The following is a 25,637-nucleotide window of genomic DNA, read 5'->3' on the forward strand; positions in this document are numbered from 1 at the left end:
GTGTGTGTGTGTGTGTGTGTGTGTGTGTGTGTGTGTGTGTGTGTGTGAGACAGGAACTCCTGGGAAGCATGTGTTTAATAGGAGAGGCTTAGCCGATGTCTTTTTGAAAGTGTATGACCTGAAAAACAAATTAGAATACAGAAGGAAACATTACGACATGATACAGAAGAAAGAATATTCAAATTGAATGCAAGGAAGACTGATCCAAATTTCCTAAAAAATATTTTAACTATTTTTTTAATTAATATTACCTTGTACTTTTAATTTATTTTACTGTGCTATGGCAAAAAAACATAGACAGACTATAGATTTAGGAAGATTATTTATATAATACAGTCTTCAATTAATTTGTTCTAATTAAGAGACTTCTAAATTGCAACTGTTACTTTCATTTTTTGTTCAAATCTTAAATAGTTAACTATAATCTGTTATTTTTATGTTCATTTTATTACTTTATTTTGTGCTAAAATGTAATAACTTCATTATGTAGGACTTAATTTGAAACAATTTTCACTCAGAAATTGCTAATAAAGTAATTGCAAAGAAATGGCAAGTAACTCATTCAATTATCATTGATTCACAGAAAAGACAAAAACACAAATGAAATCTCTTTTATATCTCTATACATCAATAAGTAATACCATTTACGTATGTAATTGCTAGACTTTCTTAAAGTCAAAGTCTGTGATCAACATTCATCAAATTTTCCCAAAAGCAAATGATTTGGGCTTCCATCCACATTCGGTTTTACTCATACACTTTTTATGTCAACGATCTCCTCCTTAACAAAAAATTAACAATCTCTAAGCAACGAACATATCTTTAGGTGAGCTAATGCTTTTGCATTACAAAAAAGTAACATTTATGTAGAAATGCAAATGCTAAATTAAAAGCCAGATCTCCTGTTATTCGTCATGCAGTGAGCAGTCTCACATGCCATTAATGAATGAATCATCTAATTAGTGTGTGTAAATCAGAAAATACAGTGAATGTTTAATTTGAGCGCATTTGTTTTTAAGAGATCAATCAGCCATTCAGAGGGAATATAATATCAGAGCTCATGGTGCTCCTATGGCATGTGTGTGTGTGTGTGTGTGTGTGTGTGTGTGTGTGTGTGTGTGTGTGTGTGTGTGTGTGTGTGTGTGTGTGTGTGTGTGTGTGTGTGTGTGTGTGTGTGTGTGTGTGTGTGTGTGTGTGTGTGTGTGTGTGTGTGTAACAGAGCGGTTAGTTTTAATAAGACAGACAGGAGAGAGTTGTCTTTTCTCTTTACAGAGTAGAGTAGACCTCTGAAAACCTCAAGAAAGGCTTTATTACTGAAATTAAACCTCCATGATAAGTGTCAAATATAGTGTGAGGGGTCACTGACCTTTGACCTGAGTTAGGCACTGCTGTGGGCAGGGGGTTTTCTCAAAGACTTGCGTGAAGATAAAGATCTTGTCCTCGACACCAAAGGATCATGGAGCGTCACATTGAAGGTGCCTTTCAGAACGGTGTCCATGATGACTGGACTCAACTACCACACACACACACACACACACACACACCACAGTGAATTGGTGTACTAGTGTTATTTATTTAAAACTAAATACTATATTATACAGTATATATACACAGTATTATATTCTTCATGGCACAGATTCATCAAGGTGCTGGAAACATTCCTCAGAGATTTTGGTCCATATTGTCATGATCGCATCACACAGTTACTGCAGATTTGTCATATTTAAACATCCATGATGTGAATCTCCCGTTCCTCCACATCCCAAATCTGCTCTATTGAACTGAGATCTGGAGACTGTGGATTCGTTTGAGTTTAGTGACTCTTCTGAACCTCGGTTGTATTGAGTGTTTATTTGAGTTACTGTTGTCTTTCTATCAGCTGAACTGCTCTGGTTCTCTGACCTCTGACATCAACAAGGCATTTTCACCCACAGAACGGATATTTCAGCTCACTGGACATTTCTCTTTTTCTGACAATTCTCTGTAAACCCTAGAGATGATTGTGTGTGAAAATCCCAGTAGATCAGCAGTTTCAAAAATACTCAGACCAGCCCGTCTGGCACAAACAACCATGACACGTCACTGAAATCAGCTTTCTTCCTCGTTCTGATGCTCAGTTTAAATTCAAGAAGATCCTCTTGACAATGTCCGAGTTGCTGCCATGTGATTGGCTGGTAAGATATTTGTGCTGTGTTATAAATTTCTATATATATAGTGTAAATATACACTGAACAAACTTATAAACACAACATTTTTGTTTTTGCCCCCATTTTTCATGAGCTGAACTCAAAGATCTAAGGGTGCTTTCTCATTTGTAGTTCGGTTCATTTGGTCCAGACTAAGGGCGAAAAATTATACTTTGTATCATTTTCAGGCGTTTTGGTTCCTTTTCACACCACACTGATTGCTCTGGTCCGAATCAGATGATGAGTTGCTGAAACGAACCTAAATGCAGTCACGTGACAAAATCCACATCACTTGTTGGCCAGAGGTAATTGCACTTCGATTGGTCAGAATTAATGTGCGGGAAAATTCCAGAGCTCCCGGAAGTTAACAAAGAGGAGGAAAATCCGGCAGACAGCTTTTTACTATGAGAGACGACTGCGTGGGCTGATTGTATCCCTGGTCATAGTGTATTATATGGTTTGTCTACACCGCTTTAGGCAAACAATACCATTTGAGAATGAAGCGAGGATGCGGCTTGAAAATAATGTTTTAATGCACTGCACGCGGCAAAGAACTCCACGTTTGTCCGCGAGCTGCCATGCTAGTGCAAACTGTCAATAAACATTAGTCCTCATCCCATAATGCACAGCGCAGCTGACTACGGCGGCTGGTTTAGTCCAAAAATACGCAGTTCTTTGGCAGTTGGGTCTGTTCGAGGTCGGATCACGTTCTCACCACAAACGAACCGCTCCAGAGTTGAAAACCTTTTATGGTCTTTTATTGTGGCCAGCCTAAGACACACCTTTGCAATAATCATGCTGTCTAATCAGCATCTTGATATGGCACACTTGTGAGGTGGATGGATTATCTCGGCAAAGGAGAAGTGCTCACTAACACAGATTCAGACAGATTTGTGAACAATATTTGAGAGAAATGGACCTTTTGTGTACATAGAAAAAGTCTCAGAACTTTGAGTTCAGCTCATGAAAAATTGGGGCAAAAAGAAGAGTGTTGCGCTTATAATTTTGTTCAGTATATATATATAAACACACATATACATGTAAATAGACACTTTTAATAAATATATGAGGTACATACCTCATATGCTGTGGGTCCAGGTGTCATGTCTTTAGGGCTTTTAAAGCGATCTTCTTTTGAGACCATCAGCGCAAGTTGAGGGTCAGACTTAACATCTGGACTATAATGAGCAGGACCTACAAAACCACAAATAACAAGTAGTTTAGCTGGAATACTTGAACATAACTCCCTAAAAACACTGTTTACATAGAGCAAATTCAATCCGTTATGTTAATAAAGCAAGTTCCTAGGCCTACACTATTAGTTCCAAATTAAGGATGTTTTAAACAACTTTTAAAGAAATGTTAAATTATAATGCAACAACAAAATACAAGCTTTGCATTTCTGCTTTTAAACAAATTTATATAAAAAAAAAATGTTACAACCTGCCTCTAAAAAGTCATACATTTTACATAATTTGTATATTCTTTGTTTTGCGTTACCGATACTATATATATATATATATATATATATATATATATACATACTGTATAAATATATATATAGTAATCAATACTGTGCATTACTGATATTTAATTTTATTTTTGCACTTTATTATAATTGTGTACAGTGAAAGTGTACAAACGTTTTGTACATTTCCAAATGTACAGTTTTGTTATGCCAATAAAGCTCATTAAAACTGAAACTGAAAGACAGAACTAGATCTACAGTTTATTAATGTAGTACTTCATATTAATTAATAATTAAGGGACTTCCTAATTACTAATGTCGCTTCCTACTCTTGAATGTTTAGCCACATAGACTTCCAAAATCAACTGTCTTGTTTATTTGTACAAACTGAAGGAGTAATGGACAGATAATCGACCGCAGGCCTCAAATGCCGTTCATAGAGATCAAGTAAGAGTAAGTCACCTGGTATTTCAGGGTCGTATTGTAGGAAGGCAGGGTCTCTGGGGGCGGCAGATAGGAAACAGCTCTGTCGCTTGCGTGCTTTCTCACTCCGTGGCTTGCTGTAGCGATGGAGACCGTGTGTCTTCTCGAAAGATTCGCTCACGTTATACGAGCCTGGCGGAGGAGTATCCTGCCAAGAGCAATCTAATATCTAACCACAGCATCATAAACATCATCTGCACAATGGATTTACAGCAGGTACAAATGAGCCAGGGGGGTCGTATATGTGTGTGCGAGCTGTAGGAGCATTATTGCAAAGTATTATTGTGGGTATTTACAAAATGAATTATAAGTCAAAATCATTTTAGTTGTGTTAACCACTAACATGCTACGGATGCTGTACATAGAAATTAAGCTGTATTGAATCATTCTAGTTATTTAGACATATTTCTATATGTAACACTTGCATATTGTAATACTAACCAGCTATATGTGTAATTGCACATCTGTAAGCTGGACAGATGCACAGAGAGAGAAAGAGTGAGAGAGAGACATCTAGATGATAAATCTCACCAAACCTGTCAGGAACAAGACTATTTTTGGGAAGATGTTTTGTATTGTGACATTATTGTCATGACAATTAAACACAAAATTACAAATTTCCATTCATCTCTAGTGAAAAAAACCTCTACCAAAATGTATTTAAAATACATTTATTTCATTCTAAGTATAGTACAAAGCCTTTAACATATTTACTGACCTATCGATTGAGACTTACTGATATAACTATTATAATTAAACTTTATTTGGAGTTCTTTATTGCATAATGCACATTTCTTAATATTAAGCCTAAAATTTGTTTTAATATCACTATGAGTAAGGATAGTATAATCAGATAATATCAGTCTTTAAATGAAAGATATTTAAAGAGTATCTAAAGTATACTTGCAATAGTTCCATTTCAGCACGATCAAATATACTTAAGTATATCTTTAATTGGACATCAGCACTATTTCTGGATAACTAAAGTACATTAAGTACAAAATTAGTTTAAAGCTGCAGTCCGTAGTTTTTCCTCTTTGTCGCCATCACTGTTCGAAATCTGCAATTGCAGTTATTCGCGGAATGATCAACTTGACGTGCGTTGTGCCTCGGCACGGCACAGCGCGGCTGAATCCAATGTTTTGAGGAGAACGTCAGTCACCGCGCCGGTACTGGCATTCATTCATAAACATCAGCATTGCGTGACTATATTTAATGCCCTTCAGATATTATCCTTGTTTTCGCATGGGTTTGGTTGCAGTCTTTTTTTCTGTTGCCACTCCAAAGTCCGAACAAAGTTTTTTGCAGTTTACAACAGGTGAATCTCTAGTTGTCACTGGTGATTGTCGTTTGAACCTTTCTGGATCCGCCATCAAATTGATAAGTTTAATTATATCAAGTACTGTGAGAAAAGGCTATAAATCTCCACCTCCAACATCCTCACACGCAATATAGCCAACTAGTCGAGACTCCTTCTTTATGTGTACAGATGTGACGTAATGATGCAAAGACATGCTCGAATTTCCCGCGGAAATCCACCAGTACCACTGGAATTAAAAACATTATTGCAAGCTTAATGTTTTGAATGGAGCTAAGGCAAGCAGATAGTTCACTGGCTGGTTATGTACTTGCTCAAAAAATTATTTTGGATAATTTTTAACCCCAAAAAGTTACAGAATGCAGCTTTAAGTGTATCAATTTAGTATACCAAAAGTACAATTGCAGGGTATTTATATTAAGTACATAAATATGTAAATGTATTTGTAGTGTACTTAGCATAAAATAAATGTATTTCAAATATATTTTGGTATATTTATTTTTCACTAGGACTTTCATGCAGAAAAAAGATACATTATTTACATTCGACATTTTAATTCATTTTGCTTTTTAAAGTCATTCCTTCAACTATTATAAATAAAACGAAACAGCAGTTAAAAATCATCAAGAATAAAAAAAACTTAAAAACAGATGCATCATGGTAATTTACTGAAAATGTCATGAAAATAATGGCATAATGCAAAACATCATAATGGTGCTAAAACTAAGCTTAATTTTCGCCACGTGACATAAAGGGCCTTATTTTAACGATCTAAGCACGTGGTCTAAAGCGCAGGGCGCAAGTGCACTTAGAGCGTGTCCGGATCCACTTTTAGAGGTTTATTGACGGTTAAAATGGTCGGTGCATCTGGCGCATGGTCTAAAAGGGTTGTCTCTATTCTCTTAATGAGTAATGGATGTGTTTTGGGCGTAACATGCAATAAACCAATCAGAGTCTCATCTCCCATTCCCTTTAAAAGCCAGTTGTGCTCGCGCCATGGTGAATTCGCTATTTACATAACGAAATTTGCAAGCGGAAAGACTGAACGTTTCTCCAGAGCGCAAACGGATCTGCTCGTGCGCGAGGTTAAAGCGCAGACCATCTACGGGACAAGCCGGATTCCACCATATCTTAATGAACACAACATGAATCTTTTACATTGTAATCCTTTTATCTTTAATATTTGGTATGTTTGTGTGCTGCTGCGTCCCTGTCTGTGTGTGTAATAAGCAGAGTGTACGCACGTTGTGCCCCGACTATAGGCTCACTGAGGTGCTCTTTAAAGTCCCTGTAAAGTCAAAATGAATTATGTGTTCTGAGTTTGTCACACCACGGAAAAATGTGTTATTAGCCACCCAACCATATTTGAATGATAAAAAAAGCCGGCAAGTACATAAAATAAGCTATCAAAATCTTGAAAAAATGAGCAGTAGTCTCTGCTCTCAAACGCTGGGGGCGTGTCCGCTGGCTGCGCTGAAACCACGCCCACTCGCGGCAAGCACTCACCAGTTGTCGGCGCGACGGGATGATGAAGGCCGAGGCGGGAGATAGTCGGTTCAGCCCCATTCACCAGTAAATGCGGATTATCAGTGAATCCCACTTGTCTCCGACGAAAGTTTATAAAACTATCCCGTTTAAAATGATCACTACAGAGGCGGGTTTTGGTGGTGATCCTCAGCTCTCTATCAAAGTGGCTCTTCACAAAATGAATCCACCTCTTCTTGATGTGATCGTTTTTCGGAAATGTAAATAAGGACACCGATCTGTTTTGTACGTGACCGCATCCAGGTAATACGCATTTCCGTGACGAACGCATAGCTAGCTAGTAAACTGTAGGCTTTAGTAACAAATAATACTGACAGTAGCTCGCGATTGAGCGGCAAACTGATGTGAATGTGCTTTAATTCTAAATATTGTTAGGGGAGCGGCCAGCCTCTGTGGCTCGATCCAGTGCGTCATCAAGTAGGGGCGTGTCCATGAGCTCAGGGGCTCCAGTGCGTCATCGAGCCCCGTTTTAGACCCGCCCAAAAAATCCGGAAAATAGTAATAGTGAAAAACTGTTTAACGATCTAACTCCACAATTCAGTTCTTCACAGTTCACAGTCTTTGTAATATGTTTTAGCAATACATTTCTAACATTTATAATGTGTTTAGAATTTATTTTTAAAATTGCCTTTACAGGGACTTTAAATAACAAAAAAGTATTGCGGCATTGACTTTAGACCAGGTTTCAGTTGGTCAATGGCTCAGTCTATTTTAGTTGCCTCAAAATAGCAAATGCGCCTGAAAACACCTCGTTTTCAGACTAGCAGCCCATGGGCGGACAAATGGGCGCAAAATGCATTTGCTATTTAAACAACGTGGCGCAGACGTTAAAATGATAACTGCGTCGGGCTGAAACTAGCAAAACACACTTGCGTCGCGCTTGCTGTATGATAGGGCCCAAAATGTTTTCTTTTTTTCTTTTGATTTTGGGCTGAAATGTGATTTGGTGAGACTCCTGCAGACGGCTGTGTGTATTGTGAGCAGACGTGTCTAATGAAGGAGCGGGGCAGACGTGAGGCAAGGTGCTGAGCTCATAATAAAATATTTGCAGCATCTGCATCAGAGCGTCTGACTCAAACACTCTCTATGATACACACTCTAAACATACGGACACTTCTGCGTTCTCATATCTTGTGAAATATAATGACTGATTTTAGATAGGGACAGGATTTAATCTAAACCCTCCATAGAGCGAAACAAATATCACGGCTTTCCCATTGAATTCAAGCTTATACAAATACACACACACATCTAAACTTCCAGAACAGGCTGTGTTTGACTGAATAATAAGCTGACACATCAATCCCTGTCCTTACACATCACGGAGCTGAAAACACCCTGAGACTTTGCTCAGACTTTGCTCTTTCACAGCTCAAAACAAGTTTCATTTAAACGTTGTGTAGGTGATTTTAAAGAGGCTAAAAACAGACATATGAGTCAATAGTTGACATATGGTATTTCAATGGTCCACTTTAGATATTCTACTTACTATAAGTAACTTTGCAACGACACGTCAACTAAAGTGGACTATCGAAATAAAGTGTAACTGAGTATTGAGCTAAACAAAATGTGGAGCAGCTTAGATCATTTGTTCTGAGAGAAAATTTGATAAGAAATGTTATTGAGATCTCTCAGTTTTGATTGCATGTTTTATTATCGTGGTAAATCTGAGCACATTGTGAGACAGTAGCCGTGTTTCTACTGTCGGGCCAAAAGCGAGCTTGCTAGTGCATGCCAGGGGCCAGTCACTTCCGAGGCTTGATCAAGCCTCATCGGGGCTTCCCTGGGGTCAAGGGCCAGGGGTTTTTGGCTCGCCGAACACCTTGGTTCAAAACGGGCCAACTGGGGCTTGAGGAGTGGTCATGAACAACAAGTTTACAACACCTCTGCTTATTTCCCATGTTATTATATCAGGCTACCAGCTGACTTCAACATTTATAGTCCCCCTGTGGTGAAAATCAAGCTTTTAATGTTGTTTATATGTCTATGAGGTGTTTTTAATATGCTTTAAGACAAACCATGTGCAAATTCATGAGTCAACACCATTGCTGATTTTCTCCTTAAAACTGCAGTGAACCAAAGACAGTCTCAAAAACATGGTTTGAACTCACTGGTGTTTCTGACGTCACAAACTACCTTGTATTCAAACAGGTCAATGTGTGATTGTCAACGAGAGGATCTCTGAGCTGGTGCGAGTGAGTAGAGGCGGGGCTCATTTGCATATTCATAAAACCGCATATACTAAATGAGGCAAGGGTGTAGAGTTACATTCTATTTACAAGCTATTTAAAGGCATAAAGACATTTTTTTCAAGGAAAAAAACGTTTAAATATGTCATTCTGGTGATCAAAGATGAGTTTTTTAAGGGATACAATAATTGACCACGGAGGGGCTTTAAGACTTTTTAAAATGCTAACCATTTCGAAAATAAATACACATAAATTATTATAATCGTGTATTTATTTGGTTTCATGTTTATCTGTCTCTTCCCTGTGCCTTTGTTGATACCAGACTAATGCATCCGCATATGTGTCATTAAAAACATGCACTCTGGTTAACTCATATCTCATGTTTTCTGTCTGTGAGCTCCCTCTGTTGCTCTGGTTGAAAGGATAACAGTATAGTATACTGAGTACAAGCGGGTATGATATTTTATCAATATTTTTGGACTTAACCTTAATGGAGTTGTTTTGTGCATTCCTGTGATCGCAAATAAATGGAAGCAGGTGCAGCTGAATTGGTATATGTTCTCTTTTCATGTGAAATGGTACATATCAGTTTGATTCAGCATGATTGATGTGCACTCCTCACACAAATTAATAAATTACTGTCACTGTAACTTTTTTATTGTAAAGCATTGGTCAAATATCGATGCTGGAATCTTAAAGACCAAACGTTTGTTTCTGTAATGCTCATTTTGCGATCTAGCTAGTTTTTCAGTCAGCTGGTGAAACGGTGGGGTTGTGTGATGTTCTATGGAGGCGTGTTAAGAGCAGGTTTCAGGGTAGCGCTGCGGGTCTACTGTCCCGACAGTGGAAACGCAGCTTGATTTTGGTGCTTGAGGTCTGAGGCTATTGTCCCTGCCCGGCACGCTGTTAGCCCTGGTTCGCCACACAGTGGAAAAGCGGCTAATGAGATCTCTTCTGATATGTTAGAGGAGATTCACGTGAAATTAATGGGGTTTTATTTTAAGGAGAAACATCTGAGAAGCATGAGACTTAGTGAAAGTCCTATTAAAATAGTTATCTCCATTTCATGTCAATGCTATCCAGGAAAAACACTTTAGATATTAAAGAGATCTCACTTGTGATTTTTCTTCCTAGTGGCATACTAAAGATTAAAATTGAGTGTTGTGTGTATCTTACTTTGGCGAACAGTGAACCCACAAGTCTGTCAGTGGCAGATTTAAAAGCAGCTGTACTCTGTTTCTTATATAACGCTTCATTTGTCTTCTCCACCTGCAGCAAACACAAAAGAAAGACAATTTCTTGCAGTCAAATATTGATGTAATACTGTAATGGCAGATTCATATGAATGAAATTCAAATAATTGCTCAAATTAGACTACGGTACACAAGAACATACTAGGTTTTCATATGTTTATAATACTTGCATGAAAGCTGCTGATCATGGTCTACTTATATTGTATGGAAAAAAAACAGGTTCGAAACTCTCCAAAACATCTCTTCCACTGAAGAAAATGAATTAAATTAGTTTAGAACAACATGAAGGTGAATAAATGATGACAGAATTTCACTTTTGGGTGAACTATTTTTTTTAATTATGTGCTGGTGTATTTTAGCAGCTCTGAGGTGCCTGTCTGATCTCTGTTGACAGAAAAAAAACTCTTCTCTGGTTCAACTTCTAATCAAAAAATCATAATCTCCACTATCGTGACGCTAGAGGCAAGATACACCAGGTCCTCAGGCATCTCAGACTGCAGGTTAAGTTCAGAATAAAATACTACCTTTTTACACAATACGTACTGTATAAGGAATTCTATTCTTATAAAATGTCACTAAATTGAAACAAAACTTAAGTGGTTATTTTGCCTGTGTAGTCCAATGTTGTGTAAAAATGCCATGAATCAAGGAGATTTGGGTTGCTATTACATTCATCAATTGCAATCAAGTGCATTGCATTGTGGGATAAAGTATCCCCCACAGTGTGCTCTGTTTGCCTAGTGCCCATTTTGGCGTCTTTGTGTGCATACTGCACTTAATGTACATTACTGTACAAAAGTTTGGGGTCGGTACGATAGCTCTTAAAGAAATTAATACTTGTATTATGCCTGGATGCATCAAATTGATCAAAAGTGACAGAAAATATATTTATAATCTTAAAGAAAAATTTTAATGAATGCTGATCTTTTGAACCTTTTTATTCATCAAAGAAAATGTGTCATGTTTCCACAAAAATATGAAGCGGCACAACTGCTCAACTTAACCATGGATAATAATCAGAAATGTTTCTGAGCAGAAAATCAGCATATTATAATGATTTCTGAAGGACCATGTGACACTGAAGACTGCAATAATTATGCTGAAAATTCAGCTTCGATCACAGGGATAAAATTACAATTCATTTTAAACTATATTCAAGTAGAAAACAGTTATTTTAAATTGTAATAATATTTCACTTTATTTTTGATCAAATAAATGCATCCTTGGTGAGCAGAAGAGACTTCTTTCAAAAACATTAAAAAGTGAGCAGTAAGCAGCACACTGTGTCTGATGGAAAGTCTCATTGAATCTAGAGGTCCAGTAAGACACATTCACTGCTCTTATCTATGCAGGCAGGGACCGTGTAGAAGGAACAGAAAGAGAGGAGAGTCCATAAAAGACCTCCACTGGGGTCGGTTTGGTTCAGGAAGCAAGCCAACTGGACACTTGCATTGGAAACAATGGACGTTCCCAAGAAGAAGAAAAAAAACAGCAGATGCCAATGTCCCAAGTTTCCTGTGAAATACATCACAGACAGGGAGGGATTTGCCAGCCACAATAAATTTGAATCTGTTATTCTTACAAATATGTACCATGGTAACCACAGTGTAAGTGTGTATGCTTTTGTCCATTTTATCATCCACCAGGGAAAAGTCTCATCACTTAGAAAAGTAAAAGCAACAAGCCAACAAGTAAATCAAGGTTATATTCACGTCTGTAACATGAATGATTGATTCTTCATTCAAATCCCTCACCCTGAGAATAAGCAACAGTAATTAATAGTGATGTTTGCCATGGAATACAGAAGTATTTTGGCAGAAACTTCGGTTTTCATGGTACAATTTGAAAGGATAGGCTCTAGATTGTAGACTCCAGGCAAAACTGACATTTAGTGAATGCTGAGAAATATTTAGTTCAAGGGGATTTATGAAAGATTTATTTGATTCGTTGGATGAAGCCCCCTGAAAAGTCTGAATAAGCTCCCAAGGGCGCTAGCAGATTAGTGTACAATAGACAATGAGTGCACACTTTCTGGGTTGAAGAACTGCTCACCTTGTACTGAGCCGGCCCCGGGCTGCTCATTTCCTCTTTGCTGGGGAGAAAAGGGCGGCGTGGTGCAACAGAACCAAAGGCGCCCTTCCTTCTGCTCTTCAGACATGCTTTCTTCAAACTCTCCTGACCCAGGCCATAATCAAACACGTTATAGGCACCGGGACCTAGAAAATACAGCACATCCTGATCTTGCCGAGTAAGATGAGTTCATGGGTCAACATATTTTGTTGATCCTGGAAAAACATTCCAGTCTGAAAATTTAGTCCTAAACTCAAACCGGTGAATAACACTGGCGTAGAAGCACCTAATCCTGGTTGTAAGCCTAAACTTGACTTAAAACTCTAAACTTGTCCCACAAATCTGACTGGTTGATAGGAATGTTGTTCCAGGATCAACAAACATGTACTTGGTGAAATCAGCAAATACATGCATGATTTAGTTACTATTGAAGTTCTACTAACTAGGTTCGTTTAATATTGATGGTTGTGGCTTTGCCTAATTTACATACACTACCGTTCAAATGTTTGGGGTCGGTAAGATTTTTTACTGTTTTTGAAAGAAGTTTCTTCTGCTCACCACGGCTGCATCTACTTGATCAAAAATACAGTAAAAAATGTAATATTGCGAAACATTATTACAATTTAAAATAACTGTTTTCTATTTGAATATATTGTAAAATGTAATTTATTCCTGTGATCAAAGCTGGATTTTCAGCATCATTACTCCAGTCTTCAGTGTCACATGATCCTTCAGAAATCATTCTAAAATGCTCATTTGCTGCTCAATAAACATTTCTGATTATTATCAATGTTAAAATAAGTTGAGCAGTTTTTTTGTGAATATTTTCTAATAAGTTTAAAAGAAAATAATTGATTTGAAATAGATTAAAACATTATGAATAAAACATAATAGATAAACATTATGAATGTCTATACTGTCACTTTTGATAAATTTAACGCATTCTTGCTGAAAAAATCGTACCGACAGAATGGTAGTGTACTTATTGTCATGATTATTCTTAGTTTCAACCTCTTGGACTCTTAGTTTGTATATCTTCAGTAACCTGTCTCAGTTTCCCGCCACTTGTTTGTCTCCTAGGTAAATGATTGCATTCTAGTTAGTTTTTATGGTTACTCATACATTCCCTATTGTATTTTGTTTTATTTTTATTAATAAAAAGGCCCTTGTTTCCTGCACTTGAGTCCTCATCTCCTCAACCCCACAACCCTGACAATACCCCTCACATTTCAGCAAACATTTTAGTATATCTTCTCAAGGGACAATACTATAGAAATGAAACTTGGATATATTTTTGAGCAGTCAATGTGCTGCTTGTATAGCAGTATATATTTGCTGTCTTCTGCAAATAACTTAACATACAGCCATTATTATCAAAATAGCTGGCAACAAAAGTGAGTACACCCTAAGTGAACATGTGGAAACTGTATCCAAAGTGTCAATATTTTGTGTGATCCTAAGCATGTAATTCACCAGAGCTGCACAGGTTGTTGCTGGGACCCTCTTCCACTCCTCCATAATGACATCACGGAGCTGCTGGATGTCGGACACACAGTGCTTCTCCACCTTCCGCTTGAGGATCACCACAGGTGCTCAATAGGCTTCAGGTCTGGAGCCTTCACCTTCACCTTTCTCAGGAAGGCAGTTGTCATCTTGGCGGTGTGTTTGGGGTCGTTATCATCCTGTTCTGCCCAGTTTCTGAAGGGAGGGCATCATGTTCTGCTTCAGAATTTCACAGTACATGTTGGAATCCATGTTTTTCTTAATGAAGCGCAGCTCCCCAGTACCAGCAGCACTCATGCAGCCTCAGCCCATGATTCTACCGGCACCATGCTTGACTGCAGGCAATTTTCTTGGTACTCCTCAGCAGAGCATCGCCACACATGCTGGACACCATCTGAGACAAACAAGTTTATCTTAGTCTCATCAGACCACAGGACATAGTTCCAGTAATTTATGTTCTTGGACAGGCTGCTTTCAGCAAACTGTTTGGGGGCTTTCTTGTGAGCCAGCTTCAGAAGAGGCTTCCTTCTGGGATGACGGCCATGCAAACTGAGTTGTTGCAGTGTGATGTGTATGGTCTGAGCACTGACAAGCTGACCTTTCGATTCTGCAACCTCTAAAGCAATGCTGACAGCACTCATGCATCTGTTATTTGAAGCCAGCTTCTGCATCTGACGCACAGCACGAGGACTCAACTTCTTTGATTGACCATTGCGAGGCCTGTTCCAAGTGGAGCCTGTCTTGGAAAACCTCTGTATGACCCTGGCCTGTACTGTAACTCCATTTCAGGGTGTAACCAATCTTCTTATAGCCTTGGCCATCTTTGTGGAGGGCAACAATTCTAATTCTCGAATCCTTAGAGAGTTATTTGCCATGAGGTGTTATGTTGAACAACCAGTGGTCAGTGTGAGAGAATTGTACTCAAAGCACAAATTTTAAATGCTCTAATACAAGATACAATTTGTATGCTCCTGTCAAGCTGACAAAAACATGAACATGATGAAAAGGACATGTGGCTTTGCATGGTTAAACGACGCATAGCTATTAACACTTAGGGTGCACTCACTTTTGTTGCCAGCTATATGGACAATAATGGCTGTATGTTGAGTTATTTTCAGAGGACAGTAAATATATACTGCTATACAAGCAGCACATTGACTACTCCAAAATATATCAAGTTTCATTAATAATAATAATTTGTTACATTTATATAGCGCTTTTCTGGGTACTCAAAGCGCTTTACATGGAAGGGGGAATCTCCTCCACCACCACGATGATGATGTGACGGCAGCCATATTGCCCAAGAACACCCACCACACAGCTTACTGGTGGAGAGGAGACAGTGATGAAGCCAATCAGTATATGAGGATGATTAGGAGGCCATGATGGATTGAGGCCAAGGGGCAAATTTGGCCAGGATGACGGGGCTACACCCCTACTCTTTTTCAAAGGACATCCTGGGATTTTTAACGACCATAGAGAGTCAGGACCTCGGTTTAACGTCTCATCCGAAGGACGGGACATTTCTAGTATTGTCCCTTGAGTAGATATACAAAAATGTTTGCTAAAATGTGAGGGGTGTACTCATTTTTGTGAGATACTATATATATATATATATATATATATCTGTGTTTTTGTTCTTATTGGTCAGTTCTCGTTAATGCTTATTGTGGCGTACAGGACGGCCGAGGGAAGTGTGAGAACGGCGTGAGGCCGGTGGTGCGATTGCTAATGAGCAACAACTGTGAAGCACACCGGTCTCGCATCTCTCACGGAGGAGCGGAAGCATAAAGGGAGAGGGACGACGTTGATGATCGAGAGAGGAACAGGCCTGTGTTTTAGTTGTGTTTGGTTTTTGTATTTGTATTTTATTTTAGCCAGCAGTCGTCCGCGAGGGGCTGCTGGCAGTTATGTTTATTTTCGGTAGCCAGCAGTCGTCCGCGAGGGGCCGCTGGCGGTATTTTTGTTTGTTTGTTTTATTTTAAATAAAGTTTATTTAATTGTTTGCCGGTCCCCGCCTCCTTCCTCCCTGAACATTGCTACACTTATATTCAGTTTGGTGTAGTTATCTTTCGGTTAATAAAGTCCGTTATCTTTTATCTTCGTTTTCGCGTCATACCTACACCACACTCTGTTTACTACAGTTTACGTGCTTTTGTTTATGATAACAGAAGTATAAATATATACAAATATTTCAACCTGCTAAAAGTTAAATTGCTGCATTAAAAATAGTTAATTTTACTTTGACCCCTTTGCATGTTGCTACTGATAAAGAAAACTGATTTGGCACCATGACATCGAATTGATAATGTAAATGAACTGGTTTTATTCAAGTCAAATATTATTTAATATTGCTGAATCAACCTAAATATATTAATATATATATAAAAAATAGATTAAATCAGGTAGAAATTGCTTTTTAAGGTACAATTGCAGTTTACCACTTTTTACAGTGTAGTTCATTGCGCTTCTGTCTCTTTTTTGATAAAGTTTACATCATAATTCTGCAACTTTCCAGTTTATTATTGTGAAGCTGGTTTAAAACTATTTCTATTGTATAAAGTGCTATAAAAATAAATGTGACTTGATTTCAACCACTTTAAATATAATTACTGCCAAAGAAAATTTAATTGAAAGTCCTCAATGAAATGTTTTCATAAAATAGCATTTTAAGAACACCTTGACGCAAAATTGTACACTATCCAGGCACCTTTGGCATTATAATTTCAACATACTATGGCATCTTGCACACTATTAAGGACAGGCAGTATGCAGGATTAGACCGAATGCATCTTGAGTATCTTAAATTGGCATAGAATCTGATTGGTTGTTTTAAGAATGACTTGAAATCTGATTGGCTGCTGTTGTAAAGCATTTGTGTAGCAGTATGAAATCTGGTGCTAACTTTGCCAACCTCATGTTTTTCCCTCTAGTAAGCACAGTCCAAATCAATGACCTCTGACAGAACCCCACAGATACAAGACATTTTGCATTCAGAATGTGGCCCAGATTCACATTCACACAGAACAAAACACACCGGCACGAACCTGGCGTAGCTTTCGATCTGTTTTCTGGCAGGAAGCGTGCAGCTGTCAGGCCAAAAGGATTCTTCTTCACCCTTCTGTCTTTCTTCAGGATCTCCAGAGCACAGCGCGGGTCTTCGTACGCTCCTACAGGGGGCGTTTCATCCTTGACTGGACTGAACCGCTGCGAGAACAGCACAATACTGAGATCAGAGGAAAATCGACACGAGGCGGCATTCACAAACCATTTTACTTCTGTGAGTCGATTACATTTTACTAAAAGATAATGAAGACTATAATGTGCTCTGATGAATTGTGCACAAGACCAGAAACGTGTATTAGGCAAGTAAATAAGGTCCATTTTGATTTCATTTGACTAATCCAGAGCAGCTGTTATTAGAACTTATTACACGGCTCTCTGAAATGCTTGACTCTGATTGGTCAATAACGTAATTTCAAGGTCAGTTGTTCCCCGATAATGATCATCGTCAATTACAACACCACAGTGACCGCTCATCCTTTTTTCATGTTTCTCGTATCACACCATGGACATGCTGATGGCATCTAGTGCCTCCGTTATCGACTGTAAAAGGAGGAGGACTTCGGTACTACTAGTAGGCCTAGGGTAATATTGTTGAAGTGTGTGTTTTGTTGCTAGAATGAAATGTAATGGATTATAAGATAATAAACAAGTACGGTTTCTTCTCAAATCAATATTTCATGTCCATGGTGAAATCTGAGAAACAATAGTGAGCTAATAAACTCAAATCCGTATTTTTTATCAAATTATTGCAAGTCGTGGGCCTTATCACCCTGTCAGAGTTTATTTTGCGATAACATCCGGCTGGATGTACATTGTCCCTTATGTATGAATGTCCAAAAATAATGCAGTGTGTTGTTACCTGAGCTTTAGACAGGAAGGCTGGGCTCAACACAGGACCATGTGGTTTACTGGGCGTCTCAAACTGACTCTTTATGTGGTAATGCCCTGGACCTGGGACACCCTATACACACAAACACACACACAGATGCACACAAAAAGAAAAAGAAAGCTTATTTGCAGCACAACAGAAAAGCATCCATGCAAAAAAGGCATCTAACCTTGAGCTCAAGTCTTGTTGCAATAGTGCCCTCTACAGGCACGATACAACCTCTACATGTCACATTTACACACTCAGTGTGTTAAAACAAAGGTTTTCAATCTTTTAGATGCCACGGACCCCCAAATACGATCATCCTTGTGTGAGGGACCCCATCCTAAAATTTAAAAAGCATCTATCTACAAAAAACACCCAATTTATACATTATATAAATATTATCAATCTAAAAATTTGTTTCCATTAAATTACAATAATAAACATTATTTATTTAATTTATATATATATATATAAATATTTTATTTATATTAACCAAAATATGTTTTTCATATATATATATATATATATATAATAGAATAACTAATATTTTTATTTTAATCACATTATTTATATTAAGACAATTTTGTTGTTTACCTATTTCTTTTAAATAAATATATATACAAGACAAAAAGATATTATGAGGTTTTAACCTTCTTCTCCTCCTGCAGAGTCACCAGCTCATGGTATCGAGGGACGACCAGCTCTGAACGGCCTTTCTGCTCGCGCGTGAGATTCACATTCTCATAGTGGACGGTGTGATCACTGGTACACACACAAACACACACAGGGATGCACAAAATCAAATGAAACACCAAAGAGTGCTGAAGGGATGCTGTATTTCTGTAGGCCAAAACCATGAAACGAGTTCGGATTTTAGCAGTTCCATCAGCCTGATTTCAATGGGTTTTTGGTTAAATGTCTGGAAAAAAGGTCTGTGATGAACACAAGCTCAAGATTCACATTTTATTCTATGACATAAAATACATCAGCAATTGTGTTTTCTTTTAAAAATGATTTACTTTTCTTGAAAAAGATGGTTGCTAACAAGAATCTAAATGGGACATTAAGGCTCTGTTTACACCTGGTATTAAGATGCGTTTTGGTCGATCAAATTATGAGTAGATGAGGGAGAAACAGTCCCGTTTACACCTGGGCCCGTATTCATAAAGATTCTAAGAATCCTCTCAGAAAACTCTTACTTTATCTTTAAATCTTTTACTTAGGAGTCTTAGCTTAAGCGCGATTCGGGACCGATCTGAGAGCAACTCTGAGTAAGGAAAAGACAAATCTTTCCTCTTAGTGAGGAGGCGGGGCTGACCCCGTTGCTATGTATGACACAATCTTTTGAAGACTGTGATTGGTTGGTTGTCCAAGAAGGAAAAAAAGAGTGATTTTAAGTATAAGGCCTATTCTAAGCCTTCACTTTGAAATTACATGCGTAATTTTTCCTATTTAACCGTTCTCATACACACACACACATTATATATGTGTATATAAATCCTTTTTTTTAATTACCATGCTTTTAATTTCCTATAAGGTATTTGATTGGCTTAGAATGATAAAATTGTTCCACTCTTTCCAATTACACTGATTGCTGGCATGTCTATTTAAGTGGTGGTTTTTATGTTGGTTTTAATGTATCAAACATGGAATCAAAAACAAGAAGGACGAGAAAGCCCAACTGGACAGAGGAACAGTGTTTACTGTGAGACCAGTTAGTGGATGAACACAAGGCCATTCTTAAAGGAAAATTTGGGCTGGGTGTCACAGCACAATCTAATCTATAGCGTCTTATTAACTCACTGTCATCCATTGTCTGCAACACATTTCTTCTCCCTCTTCGTCTTTCTGCCATTTTCTCCTCTGGTAAAGAAACTCTTAAGCCTCTTAAAAGTCCTCATCCGTACTCCTAACAATTTTGACCTCAAGACCTCTTTTAAGGGTTAAGATGCTTTCTGAATTACTTTTTTCTTTACTAGGATTTTTTCTTTAATTTGAAGAGTAAACGCCCACATTTCTAAGAATTTTCTTAGAATTTTGTCACTAGGAGCTACTCTTTTCATTAAGATTCTTTATGAATACGGGCCCTGGTGTTTTAATCCGTCTCTTTTGTCCACTTTCAAACACTTCTGTCCTGATTTCGTCGAGGGGAGGGTGGGTTTATTCAGATCTTTCAAACTAATGGGTGAAATAATCTCACGCAATTTACATATGAGCGCGCACAGAGACGACGGGAAAACATACAGAGAGCAGCAACTTTCATTTCTGCTCTGACAGGTAGTGGTGGAAAGTGGACAAGCTCAAAATGTTTTAGACCCCGTTTACACCTGCATTTAGCGTAAGTGATGGTGATGTTGAAGTCATGTGAAAGTGGTGTAGTTTGTTTATAGCCTACGTTTAGCTTTTTACTTCTGGCGATTGTATTTAGGCTTCAGAATTGTATTTGTGAAGATTATCATGATGGACAATATGTGTACGAATCATTAATTTTTGTTGATCGCAGAGCAGATTTTCTGCAATAATCCAAAATCGAATTAGTTTTTTGTCGAGGGAACCAGGGTGATGCTGACTTCCAGGTTGGCCTACAAAAATATGTCACCACTGCAGCACTGACACAAACAGCACTGACTTACTCCTATAATTTGCAGAAAAGTCAGTCATGCAGATTAGATTTTAATAGATCAAGGAAGTGTTTTCGAGTTCTGTGTGCAGTATGCATCAGACGGTCAGCGAACAGACTGTGGGTGTGCCGTCTGTGGCTGAGACCATGTGACATTTATTCTGAAGCATCTACATATGGCAAACAAGGTCCAGATGCTTCAGAATACATTTTGAAAAACAATGCAAACAATGTTGTGTTGCAGCTGAAAGCAAATCAATCAAACTCACTCCTGTAGTTCATACTGTCCTGGTCCAGGTTCATCTTCGCCCTTTACCTGCTCTCTCCGGCCTGACATCTTCCCAAACTGCACACCTTTATACTTCTGAAAGGATGAGAGCTCCTCCTGCAAAACACACACACACATATATATATATATATATGAGCTCAAATATTAATTTACAATTATCAGCATATTCACTGGACATAATTATACAGATTTATGTTTTGATGGTCAAATGTAGCGCTCAAAGTATGCTCTATGACATTATTTGAATGCTAAAAAACATACTCTTTAGCATTCAAAGTCCATTTATCGAAACCAAGCTGCAAATAAACCAAGATCATTCAGAACCATGAAATAATCGAGTGTGAGGGTTTAAGAAAAAAAATGTTAAAAGAATTGTATTATATATATATATATATATAGTATAATACACACACACACACACACACACACACACACACACACACACACACACACACACACACACACACACACACACACACACACACACACACACACACACAAATACACATACATTATATATAATGTAAGTAAGGGATAATTCACAGCTGGTTGTGAATTAAATGAAGCATAGAGTGGTTGCCTTCGCAAAGTGCATTAAAATCGTATAATGCACACCTAGCCATGGATTATCATGCTAATACTACGATCATTTGCCAGCATTGACAACTTAGTAACTTTGTTACACGGGGCAGCATTGATGACAAGTTTCTGTGCTCCTGAATGTTTCTGTGTGTGCGCACCGCGAACTCAGCTCTCTGTGTGCGAGTGACGTATGTGTGTGTGTGCGCTTCAATGAAAACCGCGCATTAATAAAGAACGGTGATGAAACTGACTTGGAACTACTTGTGCATTAAACTGTTTTATTGCACACCTTCCAGCCAATCAGAATCGAGTATTCAGACAGACCATGGGATCAATTTATATATATAAATATAATCAGCCATAACATTGGCTATTAGTCATAATATATCATAATCACTATCAGCTAAATTTTCAGTATCACTGATATGCACTGATAATAAAACCTTGATAGAAATGGTTGATGAAACTCATTGTCACGTACACCATGTACTTGAAACAAATCCGATGCAAGTGAAACAACATAAAATATGTGTAGAATATGACCATTTTAATCTACAAAAACAGCTAAAAATGGGTGGAAAATGTGTAATCAACAACCTGAGACGAGCGAGAGAAACAGAGATGCACCATGACGGATGGCCCAGTGCTATGATACAGAGTTCTTCCCCCTCTAGAGGAAGTTGGCAGCTCAATGCCCAATGAAAGATGATTTGATTAAAGCTGAGTCCAGCATCTGCTGCATTATTGTAAGTGAATATTGAAATATAACGTAAAGAATAATTACCCAGGGTTTTCGGTCCTGACAGTAAAATGGATGAGTGCTGCACTTTGTGACTTTTTTAAATAATGCAGCGATCATTAGTAATGGAAACAGCCTCAGCACTAATGATGCAGAGCGGAGGGGCATTAGACGGTCTTCTGTTAATGGACACATCTGACCTCACACACACACACTCAAACCGCTCCATTAGACCTGTATCTTTTTCATGACTGAGTGCACATCCATTTACACACACTGCTGGTAATCTGTCTGACCGGTAAGGGGTTGTAGAAGGCCGGGCCGAGGGTCTGGTCTCTGGTGGGGGGTTTGTGTCTGTGTAGGACACCTTGTGCATCCTCTTCATATCCCAACGCCTGTGCGGGAGACGGGATGGATGGAGCATCAGGATTCAGCAGCATCTTCATCACTTTATAGACGGGCTGCAGGCACCGTAAAAACATGTATTAACATATATAGATTCATTACAACTGCAGGGAGAAACCCTTTGGATTTACCTGGATATCTACAGTAATCGCTGGTTACACTTTACTTGTTGTACTCATATAAGTACTGATTAATATGAATTAACTACACGTATTACTATAGAGTTAAGGTCAGGGTCAGGGTTTGATTTAGGGTAAGTTACTTGTAATTATGCATAATTTACTGTTATTACTATGGTAAGCACATGAAGTAATGTGTAACTACTTCACCTTAAAATAAAGTGTTACCTAATTGCTCATAAAATCTCATCTGATCTTTTACTAAATCTTGTGTTTTTATTGAACACTTTGTCTAAATATCGTTGATAAATGTGCGTAATTGGTGTGAAAAGGTCACAATTCAAAAAGGTGCAATGATCCTACAAAAAGGCTTTATTATCTTTATGCAAAATATTATTTATTTTTCTTTTGATTTGGGGTTAAAATATGACTTGGACATTTCTTGTGTGAGATTCACCTTAGTGAATTTGTCTTGCAATAATTACAACACTTGATATGATCTTCATAACTCATAACAATACAAATAAATTATAGTCCATGTGATAATCCAAACTAACATCTCACCTTCAGACTCTTCTCTGGATTGGTTGTTCTGTTCTCTGAAGGGGACACATTGTTCCAAACATTGTACGCTCCCGGCCCTGGCACATCTGACACCACGTCATCAAACCGCTTGGAACGATTCTGAAGACTGTTTCCTCCCAAAACATGATTCTGCAATATTCCAGTTATTTTGCACTTGTCACTGACATGTTAACTGATTGCACACAGTGATATTACAACCGTAACATACCCTGGTAATGCCACTGTTATACTGTCCTGGTCCAGGAGAGAGGAGAGCACTGCCCGACCCCAGGAACCCAGTCTCTCTTACGGACAGCGAGAGGAAGGGGGCATACGAATCTGTAGAAATATAACAACAATAACTCTTACAAACAATAATAACAATTATTATTATATTGGTATTAATACTATACAAATCCAATAGCCTAGTAGATTGATCACAGGTGCCTAAACTATTATAAAATTTTTTTTTTAAAGAACTAAAAAGGGTTGCACAACATAATGCCAGAACCTTTTATTTATTCTCTAGTCTAGCTCTTAGAAAACTCAGCTATATTCTGGCACTTTACATTAAACAATATGGAGGTCTGAATAACCTGTAATTTAACATCAAATACTATAGCAACCCAAGAAAACTATACAGAGAAAACGGTTCTGGGAAAGAAGAGAGGTCTGCAAAGAACCAATGAATAACTTTTTATGTAATATCTATACTTCTTGGTAAGGTTTAGAACTGCCTTGTGAAAATTAACCATGGTTTTATTATTGTAAAAGTTAGTAACCATGTTTTTTCTTTTTTTAATGGTTAATTTGTGGTTACAATGGTTTTTTTGGTCAATTTTGGGGCCACTTACATAAACTTAGCCACTATGTTTAAGACTGTGTCTCAAAGGGACAGTTCACCCAAAAATGAAAATGATGTCATAATTTACTCACCCTCAAGTTGTTCTTAACTTGTATGAGTTTTTTTATTCTGCTGAACAGAAAAGAAGATATTTTGAAGAATGTCAGTAATCAAACAGTTGATTTTGGAACCCATTGACTTTCATAGTATTTTTTTTCCTAAATATGGAAACCCATCTTAATATAGGGCCCATCAACTATTTGGTTAGGTTACCCATATTCTTCAAAATAACTTATTTTGTGTTTAGCAGAAAAAATGAAATTTATACAGGTTTGGAACAACTTGAGGGTGAGTAAATGATGACAGAATTTAGATTTTTTTGGGTGAACTATCCCTTAAGAACTGTTTGACCAACTAGTTGTTATATAAAAAGGTAGATCTTAAATTTGAATCGAAAAAGTAAGATGTAAGATTTCCATCTTACTTTTCCTTTTCAAAATGTAATCTACTTTTTTATATAACTGATTTTAAGAAGTTATTACCAACATTTAGATAACTAACTTTTAAGCCTAGTCTAAGCAGTTTATCCGAACGGCCAATTGTCTTAGGTTTAAAAAAAAATAACTTTATTTCACGTCAAAATGAAACTTACTGTTTTTGTCGCTCAGAGACCTGCTGATATTATAAGATCCTGGTCCAATTTCAGACGTGGTGCTGCTTAATGTTAAATGTGTGACCCTGGGAGCTCGATCATACATGTTGATTAATTATTTATATTGTACATGAATCGAGTTTAATTAACTAATGTAACACACTGGGAGAGCAGTGAAGCGTCTCCCAATCACTTCACAAACTCCAGTCACTGGAGCGCGTCGGCGCGTTGCCTGGACGCCAATTACAAAAACGTTGAAGTTCATGAATATTAATTAGGTAATGGAGACGTCACATGCTTCGTAGACTTCCTGAAACTGCCATTCACTTAACCTGTTATGTTACTTACCTAATGTTCATGCGTTAATCCGTCGACTGGGCACTGAATCGCAGTCATGGGGGGGAAAACACAAAACTTATGTAGAGACAGATCATAGTGTCTGACTCCATTAAAAAAACGATATTTGTTAATTTGCTCTCTCTCTCTCTCTCTCTCTCTCTCTCTCTCTCTCTCTCTCTCTCTCTCTCTCTCTCTCTCTCTCTCTCTCTCTCTCTCTCTCTCTCTCTCTATATATATATATATATATATATATATATATATATATATATATACAGTACCTGTCAAAAGTTTGGAAACATTACTATTTTTAATGTTTTTGGTATCTTATTCTCACCAAACCAGCATTTTTTTAAATCAAAAATACAGAAAAAATGTAATATTGTAAAATATTATTACCATTTAAAATAACTGTGTTCTATGTGAATATATTTTAAAATGTAATTATTCAAAGCTTAAAGATCAAAGCTGAATTTTCAGCATCCTTACAGTCTTCTGTGTTACATGATCCTTCAAAAATCATTCTAATTAA

The 25,637-nt window shown here is 37.7% G+C and overlaps 1 protein-coding gene across 1 annotated transcript; it reads right to left on the minus strand.

Annotated features, from left to right (window-relative positions):
• Window positions 1–24,991, minus strand: stpg2 (sperm-tail PG-rich repeat containing 2). The gene is made up of 14 exons (XM_077240559.1): window positions 24,770–24,991; window positions 23,503–23,612; window positions 23,274–23,423; window positions 22,482–22,646; window positions 20,845–20,960; window positions 18,606–18,717; window positions 17,941–18,042; window positions 17,063–17,222; window positions 12,495–12,658; window positions 10,366–10,458; window positions 4,117–4,285; window positions 3,265–3,380; window positions 1,367–1,513; window positions 1–118 (listed from the first exon to the last, which is right to left on the minus strand). Exons 1-13 carry the CDS (start codon window positions 24,873–24,875, stop codon window positions 1,379–1,381), a joined length of 1,698 nt encoding a protein of 565 aa, XP_077096674.1. The 5' UTR covers window positions 24,876–24,991; the 3' UTR covers window positions 1–118; window positions 1,367–1,378.
• Between the last annotated feature and the right edge of the window lie 646 nt (window positions 24,992–25,637).

Source organism: Siphateles boraxobius, unplaced genomic scaffold, assembly GCF_051911475.1.
Source record: "Siphateles boraxobius isolate OS27281-9 unplaced genomic scaffold, OSU_SipBor_1 24, whole genome shotgun sequence".
Classification (NCBI taxonomy): Eukaryota; Metazoa; Chordata; class Actinopteri; order Cypriniformes; family Leuciscidae; genus Siphateles; species Siphateles boraxobius.

Bases quoted from the DNA above. Each gene is read 5' to 3' on its own strand.
- stpg2 (XM_077240559.1), bottom strand. From the start codon at position 24,875: ATGTATGATCGAGCTCCCAGGGTCACACATTTAACATTAAGCAGCACC. The intron at 10,459-12,494 runs GTGAGCAGTTCT...TGTTTGCTGCAG, and splicing joins CGGGGCCGGCTCAGTACAAG to GTGGAGAAGACAAATGAAGC. The intron at 4,286-10,365 runs GTAAGATACACA...TGCTCTTGGCAG, and splicing joins TGGGTTCACTGTTCGCCAAA to GATACTCCTCCGCCAGGCTC.